Raw genomic sequence first — 16,304 nt, forward strand, 5'->3', positions numbered from 1 at the left:
TAAATCCACATATATATTAGCTGTTAAATATAATGAAAGACATTTTTTAGGGCTAGTTTTTTTATATACATAATAAAAATGAAACTCAAAAGAAAAAGTACAAGCAAGGGCGCTAATTCTTACCTTATTAATCCTATTGGGGCGTAAAAAGTAAAGAATTTAGAACGAGATGCAGATTCAGAATTTGAAATTTATAAATCACAAATTACCTCAGGGTAGTAACCAATAACAATCACGTTCATAATCAAGGAATCTCTAGATATTACTAATACAGATTAAAGTTTCTGGGCAAAAGCTATTAGATTTATGTGAACCCCTGGGTTACAATTTTGTAGTTTCGTCTATATTTGTTACCTCAGTCAACATAGCTATCTACCAGGTGACAAACATAAATAACTATCTGAAAAGATTACAATTACTATTAATTATTTGCTAGTTAAAACGGTAAGAGAGCAGTAGACCAGGGGTGTATTAATGCATGAAAAAAATAAATATAGTAATTAGTTATACAACTAGCGGCAAAGACAAACCTTAAAATTGAACATTGCGTTATTGAGATCAACTACTTTCACCTCCTCATCATTGTTCACACTTTTGAGACTCGTTGTATCCACATATGCTCCCTGTTGGACAAACGTCTTCATTTCAAGGCAGTCATCAATAATCACTTTCTTGAGAAATGGAAATTTAAGAGCATGCTTCGTCAGAAAGAAATGCCCCAGCTTAGGCAGACTGAAGATACAGCCTTTGCAACAGCGGAAATAAGGGCTCATTAGTCATTTCTTCTCCTTGGTGTTCCTCTTCTGTGATCACTTCTTCCATTGACTCACAATTTTCTATATATAGTGTCCGGAGATTCAGAAGACATCTGGACATTGATGGAGACATCAAGTTTCTTAATTTTCCACTACTGTGTACTACCAATGTTTGAAGTTTGCTGAAGTATGGAAGTTGGTGAGAGAATAAATAACTTATGCTGTCAGCACTAGATATAGATAGCTTTTCCAAGCTGGGACAAGAAACCTGCGAATGTTGAAGGCGTTGTATTTTATATAAGGGACGGAAATTCAATATAGCTTAAAAGTACAAATCAACTACTTTCACCTCATAATCATTGTTCACACTTTTGAGACATGGTGTACTCACGGATATTCTTTGTTGGGGAAATGTATTCATTTCAGGGCAGTCATCAATCTTCACTTCTCTGAGAAATGGAAATTCGAGAGTACACTCCGTCAGAAAGAAATACCCCAACTTAGGCAGCTTGTGAAGGTTCAGCTTTTCCAATCGGGGAAATAAGGTCATGATTCCATCTCCTTGTTGTTCCTCTTTTGTGATCACTTCTTCCATTGATTCACAACCATCTATCTTTAGTATTCGGAGATTCAAAACACCTCTGGCTACTGATAGACACATCAAGTTTCTCAATTTTCCACAGCTTTTTACTTCCAATGTTTCAAGTTTGCTGAAGTATGGCGCAATTGGAAGTTGGCGAGAGAATAGAGAAGTTATGCTGTTAGCCCTAATGATAGATAGTCTTTCCAAGCTGGGACAAGAAACCTGTAAACGTTCAATTATCAAGCCACAAGCCAATTAACAACTTTTAACCTCTCACTATAATATACCTTCTTCAAGTTATGTTAACAATAACAAAACGAAAAAATAATCTGATAGTTAATTGCTCAACTTTTCCTCTTCCCTCAGGATTTTTTTCCATGTAACTTCTCCCATAATTGTAATTAATTTATGTTAATAAAAAAAAAGTCATATATATAAGCTAAGCTTCTTTCTAACAGTGTAAATGAGGTGTGAATAAGGATAACAAAGTCATATTTTTTCCCTCTTTTTACCATAATAAATGTGAATATATGATCAATGTGTATTAGATTTATTAATCGTTATTGAAAGTAAAAAAAACATTTCTTTTATTTTTCTCACATCCAACTTTTAGTACTTTTTCTACATCTTCAATGCTACATATACGTATTTTTTTTAAAAAAATATTTCTTTGGTACTCTTTAATAATCTCTATACAACTAAATTATGTGTTCAATTTTATTTTATTTTTATTGTAAAAGAAAAACCTCAACAACAGTGTTTCACTATAGCAACTTAATTCTTTCTTCTCGCAATGTATACTATAAGAACGAAAGTTTAAATATAAAATTTTAATATTAATGAATCTTATGCGACATAAATATGTACTATATGAATGCCAGTACGAGCATGAATATGAATATCGAAAAAAATAAAAAAAATCTCTCCAACCTTTTGAGTTTTGTGCATAAATATGTTCGAATATAATTCAAATATTTTTTTCTCACTATGATTTAGCACAAATATATTTTATTTTGTATATTTTTATCATGCAGTCATTTATACAAAAAAAAAAGTCACGGAATTTATGATCGAGTAGATTTAATATTGTTGGTTGAACCAATAATATTGATATAAGAATCATTGAATTTAGTATGAAACTATGATAATTAAAGGACTGTTACATGGCTGGAACTTTTCATATCAACTTTTATGTTTTCATCTTTTTTATTAGCTATTTTAAATTGAAAATGCTGCATGAGATTTTTTTTTGCAATTTTCCTGAATAGATAATATCAGGTAACTTAATTTGTATTTCTCTCTTTTATTATATAATTTATTAGAATATTTATCAAATCGTGACATTAATTATTTTAAAATGTATTTAATATTTTCTTATACCTGTGCGAAGCACATACAAATACACTAGTAATATTATAAAGAAGGGAAGACAAAAATTATGTATCTTTACTATGTCAGTGTCAATGTGATTGTAACATATAAATTGGAGGGTCAAAATTAATAAGAATCATTTGTTGATTCTTTGCTATATATCGATTTTAAGAAAAATGTTTAGCTTGATGACAATTGTTTTAAAAAATTAATTTATAATATTGTGTTGGTTCTTAATGATTCATATTGCTAATGATTCATTCTTCAATTAAATTGTATGATTTTCATATTTTATTGAATATTCTATTACTACTCTCTAATTAAATTGAATAGTTACTGCATAAATCACTAAGTAATTATTATTATTATTAGGGAATCAGAAGAAGAAGAAAAATAATTTAAAAAAAAAAAAAAAAAGAAGAAGAAGAAAACGTGATCTGATTTTCAAAAATAAAAAATAAAAAATGAAGAGGTAGGAAAATAAGAAAAGAAACGCTGAAAAAAGGAAACGAGTAAAAATAAAAGAATTTAAAGAGAAAGTAAAAGAATGAAATAAGAGAAAAGTGCATACGAGATTCATATATTAGATTTGTATTAAATATATAATAAATAATTTAGTTTAGAAATTTATCAAAATGAATAGAAGGAAATCAAGTTTTATTGAATTTTTTTCTTTCTATTATTTCTAGTAAGAAAAATAAAACTATTGTTTTTACTTACAATATATTACATAATAATCAAGTATTTTAGAAGATTTAAAAACACTTAGATGATGAAGATTCGTAATATATATATATATATAAAGTAAGTGTGAATAATATCACTAGTTAAAATTAGAAAACTAAAATACTTTGTTTTTGAACAATAGAAAATCCAATTAATTAGCGCGAAGCGGGGATGAGTTCACTGGTTAGTTATATAGCTAGAGGTATAAGACAAACCTTAGAATTGAGCATGACTTTATTGAGATCAACTGCTTTCACCTCATCATCATTGTTCACACTTTCGAGACTTGGAATACTCATAAATATTCCCTGTTGGACGAACGTATTCATTTCAGGACAATCATCAATCTCCACTTCTTTGAGTAATGGAAATTCAAGTGCATGCTCCGTCAGAAAGAAATGCTCCAACTGAGGCAGCCATCGAAGCTCCAACACTTCCAGTCGGGGAAATAAGGTCATGATTCCTTCTCCTTGTTCTTCCTCTTCTGTGATCACTTCTTCCATTAATTGACAATTTCTTATCCGTAGACTCTGTAAATTCAGAGCACCTCTAACCACTGATGGAGACATCAAATTTCTCAATTTCTCACATCCAGATACTGTCAATGATTCAAGTTTGGTGAAGTAGGCAGTTGGAAGTTGATGAGAGCATAGAGCACTAATCCTTTCAAGTTTTCGGATGTATAGCTTAGTCAGATTGGGACAAGAAACCTGCAAAAGTTGAAGTATCAAACTTTATTGTATTTTATTGCAGGAAGAAAACACTAGGTCATACGTGGAGAAGCCAAAATGCTTAGACACATTTATATATTTTAAAAGAGCCAAATATATACATAAAAAAAGGAAACTTACACTCAAAAACTGAATACAACTTGTTCCTTTTTTTTTTTTTCATATCTATTTATTTACACACACGCATACACACAAAAATGAACAAGAATAAGAAACTCAAATAATGATAAACAAATAGATTTATAAGAGAGATATTTAAAACTTAAATTAGCCGTTGAATAAAAAAATTCAATAAAAATATTCCACTGTAAAAAGATCCTTATATGGAATTTTCATATAACAAATTAATTTAAAATTAGTTTTTTCACTTGGTTAGACCAAAAAGGTATATCTAAATCATTTATATAACGATAAAAGAATATACTTTGTGTAGGTAAATATCTTTAGTGCTCAAGTAAAAGGTAAAATTTTAATTCATAAAAACCCTCAAAATAAAAAGTGAAAAAGTAAGCTCGTTTCATATTTTTAAAAAGTCCGTATTTGTCATGATAAAAAGCAAACCTTTTCATCAAAAAGAGGATTTGAGTCGATGATGGAGGAGTTGGTGGTAGGGGAGAAATTTTGGAACTCAGGTAACTCATAGAAGCTCATTCTCCATAACAGAGGGAACTCAATGCCCTCAACATTGTCACTGCAAATGTGAGTCAGGCATTCCAGAGATTCAAGCTCTAACTCATTTAAATTGGGGAACTTGATTACTTCATGTGTCCTCCCACAGATCTTCAATAAATGTGTCACTAAATCACAATTAGAGAGGCCGAGAACTTTCACGTTCTGAAGCTCATTCAGCTGCAACTCGGCCAACACGTTATTAGAGCCTTTTCCCATTGAATGTACAACTTCACATTCCTTCAACAGGCGGCAGATCCAATCACCCAATGGGGCGGTCTCAGTGACCTCTAACTCAATATTCTTTCTGTAATCACCCATGGTCACTATGTGATCATAACCCACTTTAAGAGTGTACCGTGTCAGCCTGGAGGGAAGGCGCAAGTTACTGTAGATCACATCTCCGGAACATGCACTTAATGTCAGTGCAGTCAATTTCGATGAAGATTCCAGTTCCCTCAGGGTGGAATAACAACAATCTTCTACTCCCTCCATATGAAGTTCCTCCAATCGAACTAGTTTTGATAACACCCCTGCTGAAATCCTTTTGAGTCTTTTATTCAGTAACTCTAACATAATTAGATTGGCCAATTTTCCTATCTCCACTGGCACCTCCTCTAATTGACAATCTCTTATGCAAAGAATTTCCAAATTGACAAGTTCGCCAATAATGGATATGTCATCCAACTTTAATCTTCTCAGATACAACATCCTCAGACTTGACAACTTCTGAATGGATGTTGGAAAAGTCTGAATGGCTCCCCTCAGGCTTAAGACATTGAGTTTACTCATTCCATCAAAAAAATCATCATGTAACTTGAATGGCTCTTTAAAACAGAGTTCCAACATTAGAACCTTCAGTTTTGTGCAAACTATTGGGCTACAAGGCTCGTCAAATTTATTTGCAACAATTGACATGTGACTGTATTGCTCATAACATTCTTTTCTTGGGAACTCTTCTGAGTTCACATCGTGACTTACCATAAATATATGTTCTCCCTCAGACGCAATATATATTGCCAGGTCTCGAACCATATCATGCATGTTTACATGATTTTCAAATGAACCGTCCGATAACAAGAAACAATCTTTCAATGTTTCTAAATGATAACACATCCTATTTCTTGCATCTTCTAAATTGAATCCTGGAAAGATGCGAAGCCCCATTCCATATTTAAGTAATATTTCAGGATGGATATTACTATCTTCCTTGAACAAGGAACAAAGCAAAAGGAGGTACTTGGCTTCATTACTTCCCAAGTAATCATAGCTTAGCCTCAGAGGTTTATACACCTCTGTGAGCACTTCAGGGATATCTATTGTTACTGCCCCACGTAATTGTTTAAGGGCACAGTCCCATGAATGCTCGCTTTTATGCATTTTTAGTGCTCCTGCAACTGTAATAATTGCAAGTGGCAGCCCCTTGCATTCTTTGACAACCTCTTTTGCTATGCCATGAAGAGAAGAATCATCGTCAAGCAGATCACCGACTTTCTGGCTGAAAAGGATCCATGCTTCCTCTTTAGATAAGATTCCAACTTCCATGGTCTTCTGAGCTCCCATTGTTTCACAAACAGATCGCAAACGCGTTGTGAATGTTACTTTGCACTGATGTTTGTGGTTGCTACCACTTGGACTTGGAATTCCAAGTCTGTTTAGATCAAGAGCCTTCCAAACATCATCCAAGATTATAAGGATGCGACTGTACTTCTGATCCATTAACCTTGTACGTAGAAGATCTCCACGACTCGACATATCATCCCCTTCTAATGTCAGCCCAACTCCTCTTGCGATCTCACCCTGAATTGTTTTCATGTCTGCTTGTTGACTGACAATTACCATGACAATATCATCGAACAATTTTTCTTGTTTTGCCTTTTGTCTGATTTTCTCAACGAGTGTTGTTCTACCAACACCACCCAGACCACATATCCCAATCATAGTGACCCCGTCATCTTTCAAAGCTGTCATGACCTCATCCTCTTGCAATTTTCTGGAGTCAAACACCTCACCATAGTTACTAGGTGTAGCCTCACTTTGAACTGGACGATCAAAGGAGATTACATCAGGCCTGTTGCTTTCATTTCGAAGTTCAGTCAACTCCCCTGTAATTTTCTTAGCTCTACTGCTGAGGGAGTAACGTGACTTCAAGTTTGGACAGCAACCATAAAAACAACCCCTTTCAACCTCAGCTGTACCTTGCATTACAGCTGCCACATCTGCACTAATGGTATCAACACTTCGTACCCAAGCCTCGCCATTGAGTGAAATGTCTTTTAAGTTTCTCCGGGCATCATCCGCATTTTGCTCCACCTCAATTCTGGTATTCTTTAGTTTATCAGATTCACTTTCCATAGACTTGATGTTGTTGTTGTAGTAGTAGACATACCCAATCCCTCGCCCAACTGGCTGGATCAAGCAGTCTATTACCTTTTCCGCAGCTGGCTGGATAAAGCAATCCATATCGATCTGATTGATTAATACAAGGAAGCAAAGGTAGAATGAAAATAGGTTGAGAGTTGAGAGTGAATGGATCGATACAAAATCAGAGGAAATTGAAAACTGATATTATCAGCTACCTACTACTATTAACTCTCCTCACATGGACATGTACTATTTTGAAAGTGACAAAACAACAAACTCATGTTTGTCTTTTAATAATACATTGTTAAAAATGGGGTATCCATAAAATTAGTTAATTATTTTTTTGAATATACTTTTTTCTAAAATTAATATACGGCACACTTATGCTATAAAAAGACTAAATGATATATTTGGTTTAATATTGAGTTACTCCATTTAACTATACTTTTCCTAATTCATTTTAGTGGTGTACTCGTGTTAAAATTTTTATGGTGCATAGTGCAATGTTAACCTTAACTTCCTTATATTCTTAGAATAGACGTTTTACAAAAAATGTACTATTCATTTCATTATAACTCTCACCCACCTCAAAAATTTACACATATTGGTCTTTTAGATGTACTATTCCATTATTACTCTCACCCACCCCATAAAATTTTTGCATAACAGATGAAAAAGTAAAAGGTATAATATATAAATATGTTCTTTAATATGATTTTAATAGATATTTATGCCCTCTAATTTTAAATGTACACAAGTAGACATTTGAATTTGTTGGAAATAATAATTCAAAGTTGGAGTAGGAATCCTAAATTAGTTAGAATTTGTTACTTATGATATTTACTTATTAATGTTTAATTAGGATTTGTTAGTTAGATTAGTTTCTAGTCCTAGTTTAATTTGATTTTTAATTTTATAAATAGGGATGTTACTGGTATTTTCAATATACAGAAAATATAAAAACATACAAAAATATACATAATAGATAGAACTTGAAGTAAGATTCAAAAACATTTGAATTTATAATTAAAATATTTTTCTTCAAAATTGAACAAGTAAACACACATATTCTACATGATATAATACATGTAGGACAACACGTAAGACAAAAATTGTACTATTCTATTATAACTCTCGCCCACCTCAAAAACTTACACATAGGGATGTTCACAGTTTGGATAAAAACTGATCCAAACCGAAAAATTGAACCAAATCGATTAAATAAATCGTTTTTTATTTGAGTTAGGTGTGGTTTGGTTTTAGATTTTTAAAAACCAATTGTGTATGGGTTGGTTATGGTTTTGTTCGAAAAAACCAAAGAAATAACCGAACCAACAAAGTATATACATATATTTTATTAATATACGTACATAATATATTATTTTTATAAACAATTTTAAAGATCTTATATTTGTTTTCATCAAAATTTATTTATAATTTACTTATGAAAGATAAAATGCCCAAGGTGAAAATATTTATCTTATTGGCTTTATGTATATGGGTGTATCTATGACAATTCTTTCTAAGATTGAAAATATCACTTTCTCTTTCTTCTAGGTCAAAATAATGAATTTTGAAACTTTATTCATGGTAAATTCAATGATTGAAAGCTTTGTAATGTCAGTCATTCTAACTATTTTCGTTTTAAGTGGATTGTTATCACTTTTTTCACGTTTTAAATGAATTGTGTTTTTTTTTGGTCTATGGTCAATAACCGAATAATCAAACCAAATTGATCCAAAACCGATAACAACCAAACCGATAAATATATACTATATTTGGTTTGGTTTGATTTTTATAATTTTAAAACCGATTAAGTTGATTTGGTTTTGACCAATAACCTATTCAAACCGATCCGTGAACAGCCATACAGTTACACATATTGGTCTTTATTCTGCCCTTGATAAACTTGTTTTTCTTTTTCTTTTTTAAATATATTTTTTTGACATTCTTCTAATCATAGAATAATATATTTTTAAGTATTTTTCTCTTTACTATTATTTACAAAGCGTACTTACTCATCACTTACACCTCTTTAATTTTCTTTTTCTTTTTAAATATTTTTTTGACATTCTTTAAATCATAAATGATATATATATTTTTAAATATTTTAAGTATTTTTCTCTTTGCTATTTAATTTATTTACAAAGAGTAATTATCCATCACTTTCAAGTTACAGCTCTTTATGTTCATAACCTCCAAATTTTAATTTGTAAATTTATGATGTCTTATGGTATTACTCTATTTGCCTATATAAATTCGTATTTTAGTTCCACGAAGATTCACATCCAAGATTATTATTTCTCGTATTCATCATATTAATTTGTCAATTAACTAACGTGTAACAGGAAAAAAAGTACATGAAGATAAACACATTTCATTTTCAAGTCTTTATTTTCATTTCCTCTATTTTGCTTATATAAATTCATACTTAATTTCGTGAGAATTCTCATTCAAGATTATATTTTCTCTTCTTTAGTATATTGGCTTGTGGATTAACTAACATGTAGCCAAAAAAAAAAGTACATGAATGTATGAAGTATCTCATTCTCAAGTCTTTCTTTTCATATTGATTATTTCTTCGTTACAAGGAAGCAAAGATAGAATGAATACAAGATCAGAGGAAATTGAGAGTTGATAATAGCACGAGGTCGTTCTACGTGTCATAATACAAGTAAGACGATACATAAAACAAAAAGTTGTCACGTAGGATGTCACGTAAGAGGGATGTGTTTATTTATTCAATTTTATATAAATTTAAGTGTCTATTAATTATACACATGACTAAGATTTGACGACATATATGCTAGTTGAATCCAAGTTGAAAGACATACGATATATCTTCTACCTTTTCCACAAAAATAGATAAGAATTCCATATCTGATTAATTAATTATTTCTTCACTAGATTTCTTAGTTACAAGTAAGCAAAGGTAGAATGAAAATAAGTTTGAGAGTGAATGAATACAAGAGAAGAAGTTGAAAGTTGATAATTGCACGGCTTTGAGCTAGGTATACCTCACATGGACCTCTACTATCTTGAAAGTGACTAAACAACTTGCACATATATATTGGTCTTTTAGACTAATAATTGTACTATTTCATTATAACTCTCACCCACCCCAAAACTTTTTTTTAGAACAGATGAAAAATGAAGACATAATATATAAATATGTCTTTAATTTGACGGTTTAATTCATCGGTGGTCCTTTAAAGTTGACACGATATTTCACTTAGACACCTAAACTAAGAGATGTTCATTTTAGACACCTCATGTAGGATCTTGCTATGTCATTTTGACACCTTTTTAATATCAGCAAAAATATATCATGTGTGTTACACTCACGAATGACGTGTAAAATGACGAATTCAACGACGATATTTGTCATTTGTGTCAAAAGTATAAATAATTAATGTTGAGTAAAAATAAAAACTAACCAATGAATTAATGACACATAATATTTCCTCAGATAATTACAAAATAAAATAAAATTTTAAAAGCCCCCCACTCAGTCTCCTGCTCCAAACCCCCCACCTCACCCCACCCCACCCCGGTCCGATGTCTTCTCCAAACACCCCCCCGGACGATCGCCTTCTCCAACCCCCCCCCCCCCCCCCCCCCCCCCCCCCCCCCCCACNCACCCCAACCAAACAAATCCTTCTCCTGATAGTGAAATTACCCCCACCCCACATTTGCACGCTGCCACCATTGCTTGTTAGTGAATATCCCTACCCACAAATTATCGAGATAAGCTGTTATCAATCTTCTTAAATTTACTTCCATGCAAATATTAAATTTTTTTAAGAAAGAATTTTATGAATGAGTTTATTCTTAAATTGTAAAAACATTTTCCGTTGTTTTTGTTGAAAACTTCATTTACAAAGGATGAAATTTAACTTGGGCAAAATAGTGGCTGAAAACGGGGAAGAAAAAGAAAAAAATAAAAAATTAACTTAATAACCATTTCACGCGCCTATCAATGAGTGTATTACATTCATTATGCAATTAGGCAAAAAGTATCAAAATGACATAGTGAGATTCTACATGAGCCATCTAAAATGAACATCGCTTAGTTAAGGTGTTTAAGTGAAATATCGTGCCAACTTTAGGGGGTTTGGCTTTACTAGATATCTATGTTTTCTAACTTTGGATGTGCACAAGTAAACATTTAAATTTATATAAAATTGAACAAGTAGACACACATATTCTACACAGCGTAATACATATAGGACAACAAGTAAGACAAAAAATTATCATATAGGATGTCACGTAGGACATATGTGTTTATTTGTTCAATTTTATACAAATTTAAATGCTTACTTATATACACTGTAAAGTTTGAGGACATATATGTCAGCTGAGGAGAGGCCTTATCACTAAAAGTTGTTGTAGAATGGTAATTAATCTTCTTCTTTAACCAAATATTTCTAGATCAGCAACATGCCTTTGGTAGGAAATATATTATCCATGTGAATTCAAATACTGAATATCAGGTGTGAACTCTCCCTCACATGAACCTGTACTATTTTGAAAACGACTAAACAACAAACACATGTTTGCCTTTTAACACCAACGGCTAATTTGCATGTTAAAAATTGAGACACTTGAATTTGTAGTTTCTACATAAAATTAGTTATTTTTTGGATGTATTTGTTTTAAAATTAGTATAATATTATATACTAACGCTTAACACTATAAAAAAGACTAAATGATACATTTGATTGAATGTTGAATTATTTAATTAGAAGATGAGAGATCAATTCCCACTTAGATACTTTTTTCTTATTTTTTATTTTAGTGGTGTAGTCATGTTTCAAAATGAAACGGAACAAGTCTATCATCAATTGTTGACTTGATCCCATCCACCTAATACTACTCCGTTATTACTATCATCCACCTTCACAATTTTTTGTTGTGGCAGAATGGTATTGCTTTTTTTATTTTAATCAAATGTCTCTAGTTCAAATAAGTTATTTTTAGTAGAAAATGTTTTACCCCCAAAGTAGAACTCACGATTTAATTATCGAACATCATGTGTGAAAACCAAAAAAAATAAAATGAAGGGGGCTAAACTGGTTACTGTATCAATCTCTAAGTTGTAGCAATAATATTTGAACATAATTATTACTATGTAAATTAACAACAGTTAGTTTTAAATTATAATTTTTAGCTAACAAGGACTACTTTTTTTTAAAAAAAGTAAGATAATTTTAATAATTAAGTTGGCAACTATGTAAGACAAGTCTCTAAAGATAAACACCTAATATATATACAGAGGAAAAGGGAAAGGGGTGGATCCACATGCAGGCTTCTAGCTCGGCCCTTCGGAGATATATAATATATGTTCTTAAAATTATATTATCAGTGTATTTTGCTGACAAGTATAAATCAATGCTACAAAATATAGTTACATTTTGTTACTGTTTAGTTTAACTTGACGGTGTAAAAGTGATTTTACACTGTCGATGTAAAAAAGTTGATGGTTATTGAAGTGAGTTTCTTTTTTTCTCTTTTTTTTAAAGGGATAAGTGATTTCTTTCATGTACATTCAAACATTGATAGACAAAATTATTTGATATTTGAGATTGTGTAAAATTAAAAAAATACATTGTAGAATAATTAGTTGAAATGTTGACTTACGGAGCAATATTCTACACAAGATCACTTGGTTCATCTAGTTAATAATTGTACTATTACTCAGAAAAATAAAAGCTCACGAAACAAGCCTGTCACCAATTCTTGACTTGGTTCAATCCGCCTAAAATTGTACTACCCTCCATTTATTACTCTTACCCACCCTCACCAATTCTTTTCAGAACAAATTAAAAAAGAAGATGAAGGTACTAGTAGGTCTTATCACCAATGGTAGTAGTTGAATGTTAAGTTCTCATTCTTTAATCAAATATCTCGTGTTCGAATAAATTATATTTGATAAAGAGTGTTTTACCCCTTAAAGTGGAACGTATGAATTCAAATATCGAGCATCAGGTGTAAAACCCAAAAGAAAAAAAAAAGGTTCAAATATTCTACAGTAGATCACATGGTAAAACGTCTTTGGTAGGAGGTAATTGTTACCTCACGGGCAATATTCGATCACTTGATTCCATCCCAGTAATAATTGTACTCAGAAAATGAAAGCTCATATCACCAATTATTGACTTGGTCTTGGTTTCATCTACCTAATAATTGTACTACTCCCCATTTATTTCTCCCCCCTCCCCACAAACTTTTTTCTGCACAGATGAAAATAAATTTTTTTAAAAAGGTACTAGTAGAAGGGGGAGTTTTTAGCTAAAATCATTCCTGAAGTATGATTTAAACCTAAAGTAGGTTCTTGTGTTATATAAGTGAATAAAAAATATTTTTGCACTATCTAAAAAGTTGCAAAATTCATCATTCTGTCTATTTATTTTTTTAAGAAACTCACATTACCAACAAAAAAATGTGCCAAGTCGAATGAATATATGTAGACATGGTCAAGTTGGGTGATTTTTTCTATTTTTTTAGAAATTGAGAGTTTAAATCATATTTGAACAAAATATATTCAAATTCTAAATATTCTTTGTAAAAAGTATGGCCAAATACAATTCCAACTTCAAAAATTTCAAATAAAATAATTTTTTTTATTTCATAACTAAATGCCTACGTAATTTCACTAAATTTCCAGCATTTTTGTACATTGTATAAAATGTGATTTGCATTGTATATAACGTACATACATACTAAATATTTTATTAAATAAAATCTCTAAATAGTTGGGGGGTAATATTTTCAAAATGAATTTTTTTACATAATCTTTCTAACCATCGAAACCTACTGTATAAATATTTCAAGACTTATATTGCTGCAAGTCAATTTACTTGATGATGCTTAAAACATATAAACTAACAACACACAAAATAGAAAGAAAGATTCATTTCCTATTCATATCCTTATTCTTTTTAGATAACTTTGATATTTTCGTCGATTTTAGCCAAAAACTCTACAAGGGTAGGACAATAATTGTACTATTTCATTATAACTCTCACCCACCCCCAAACTTTTTTTAGAACAGATGAAAAATAAAGACATAGTATATAAAAAGATGTTTTTAATTTGGTGGATTAATTCATCGGTGGTCCTTTAAAGTTGACATGATATTTCACTTAGACACCTTAACTAAGAAATGTTCATTTTAAACACCTCATATTGGATCTCGCTATGTCATTTTATATCTCCCCTCCCCACATCAGAAAATGAAAGCTCATATCACCAGTTGTTCACTTGGTCTTGGTTTCATCTGCCTAATAATTCTACTACTCTCCATTTATTTCTCCCCCCTCCCCACATCAGAAAATGAAAGCTCATATCACCAATTGTTCGCTTGGTCTTAGTTTCATCTGCCTAATAATTGTACTACTCTCCATTTATTTCTCCCCCCTCCCCACATCAGAAAATGAAAGCTCATATTACCAATTGTTCACTTGGTCTTGGTTTCATCTACCTAATAATGGTACTACTCTCCATTTATTTCTCCACCCTCCCCACAAACTTTTTTCTACATAGATGAAAATAAATTTTTTAAAAAAGTTACTAGTAGCAGGGGGAGTTTTTAGTTAAAATAATCTCTAAAGTATGACTTAAGCCTAAAGTAGACCCTTGTGTTATATAATTGAACAAAAGATATTCTTGTACTATACAAAAAGTTGCAAGATTCATCCTTCTGTCGATTTTTTTAAGAAACTCATACCACCAACAAAAAAATGTGTCAAGTCGAATGAATATATGTACACATGGTTAAGTTCGTCAAGTTGGGTGATTTTTTCTATTTTTTAGAAATTGAGGGTTTAAATCATATTTGGACAAAATATATTCAAATTCTAAATATTCTTTGTTAAAAGTATGGCCAAATACAACTTCAACTTCAAAAATTTCAAATAAAATAATTTTTTTTATTTCATAACTAAACGCCTACCTAATTTCTCTAAATTTCTAGCATTTTTGTACATTGTATAAAATGTGATTTGCATTGTATATCACGTACATACGTACTAAATATTTATTAAAGAAATCTCTAAATAGTTGGGCGTAATATTTTCAAAATGAATTTTTTAACATAATTTTTCTAACCATTGAAACCTATTGTATAAATATTTTAAAACTTATGTATTGTTGCAAGTCAATTTACTTGATGATGCTTAAAACATATAAACTAACAGCACACAAAATAGAAAGAAAGATTCATTTCCTATCCATATCCTTATTCCTTTTAGATAACTTTGATCTTTTCGTCGTGGCTAAGACATGACCAAATTAAAAAATATTTTTTTATTATTGTTTCAATTAGTTTCTTAACAAAAATAGACGAAAGGATGATTCTTGTTATTTTTTGGATAGCGTAAGGATGTTTTTTGCTCACTTAGATAATATAAAGATGTACATTATATTTGAGTCATAGTTAAGAAATGATTTTAGCCAAAAACTCTAGAAGGGGAGACTTATCACCAAAGATTTTGATGGATTGATAAGTAAAAGTTCTGATTTTTTTTTAATCAAATGTTTCATCAAGTAAGATGCCTTTGGTAGGAAGTATTTTACCCCCAAATTAGAATGCACAAATTTCAAATACATATTCTGGTGCACACATACATATATAATAGGCATAATACATATATTTGACCTTAAACTTGGCTTCAAATTTTAACTTTGACCTCCAACTTTCATAGTGCACAAACAAGCACTTTAACTATCCAACCTTTTAATAAATAAACACGCGATTTTTGGAGCCAAGAGCGTGAAATGCAATCGCTGCCACGTGTATTAGTGAGCCACTCAATGGCTGCCAACTAATTAAACACTTTACACGTCCATTTTAGAACTAAAAAATAAATAAAAATTAATTAAGGGTAGAGTTGTCATTTCAGCATTTTTTTCACTGTTGTGTGCCTAAAAATTACTTCTCACTCGCGCAAAATGCGTGCACGTCACGCGTTTTGCCAGGTAAGACACGCGTGTTTATTTATTAAAAGGTTGGATAGTTAAAGTGTCTATTTGTGCACTTTGAAAGTTGGAGGTCAAAGTTAAAATTTGAAGCCAAGTTTAAGGTCCAATATATGTATTATGCCT

At 31.1% G+C, this 16,304-nt stretch overlaps 2 protein-coding genes across 11 annotated transcripts in view; one reads left to right on the forward strand and one right to left on the reverse strand.

The window, feature by feature from the left end:
- The window catches only part of LOC125865709 (probable ribosome biogenesis protein RLP24), an 83,387-nt gene that overhangs the window by 19,510 nt on the left and 47,573 nt on the right, over window positions 1–16,304 (forward strand). The gene's annotated exons all lie outside the window — the stretch shown is intronic.
- LOC125865704 (probable disease resistance protein At4g27220) overlaps window positions 1–16,304 on the reverse strand; it is a 91,458-nt gene that overhangs the window by 16,107 nt on the left and 59,047 nt on the right. Inside the window, exons 3-5 of one of the 8 annotated variants that reach the window (XM_049545922.1) lie at window positions 3,651–4,145; window positions 1,105–1,560; window positions 553–1,023 (exon numbers count right to left, since the gene is read on the reverse strand). The exons of the other annotated variants lie outside the window; for them this stretch is intronic. Coding sequence (XP_049401879.1) covers window positions 724–1,023; window positions 1,105–1,560; window positions 3,651–4,145 — 1,251 coding nt within the window. The 3' untranslated portion in view covers window positions 553–723. Of the gene's footprint in view, window positions 1–552; window positions 1,024–1,104; window positions 1,561–3,650; window positions 4,146–16,304 lie in introns of those variants that run through there. 8 annotated transcript variants of the gene reach the window in all.

This window comes from Solanum stenotomum, chromosome 5 (assembly GCF_019186545.1).
Source record: "Solanum stenotomum isolate F172 chromosome 5, ASM1918654v1, whole genome shotgun sequence".
In the NCBI taxonomy this organism is placed as follows: Eukaryota; Viridiplantae; Streptophyta; class Magnoliopsida; order Solanales; family Solanaceae; genus Solanum; species Solanum stenotomum.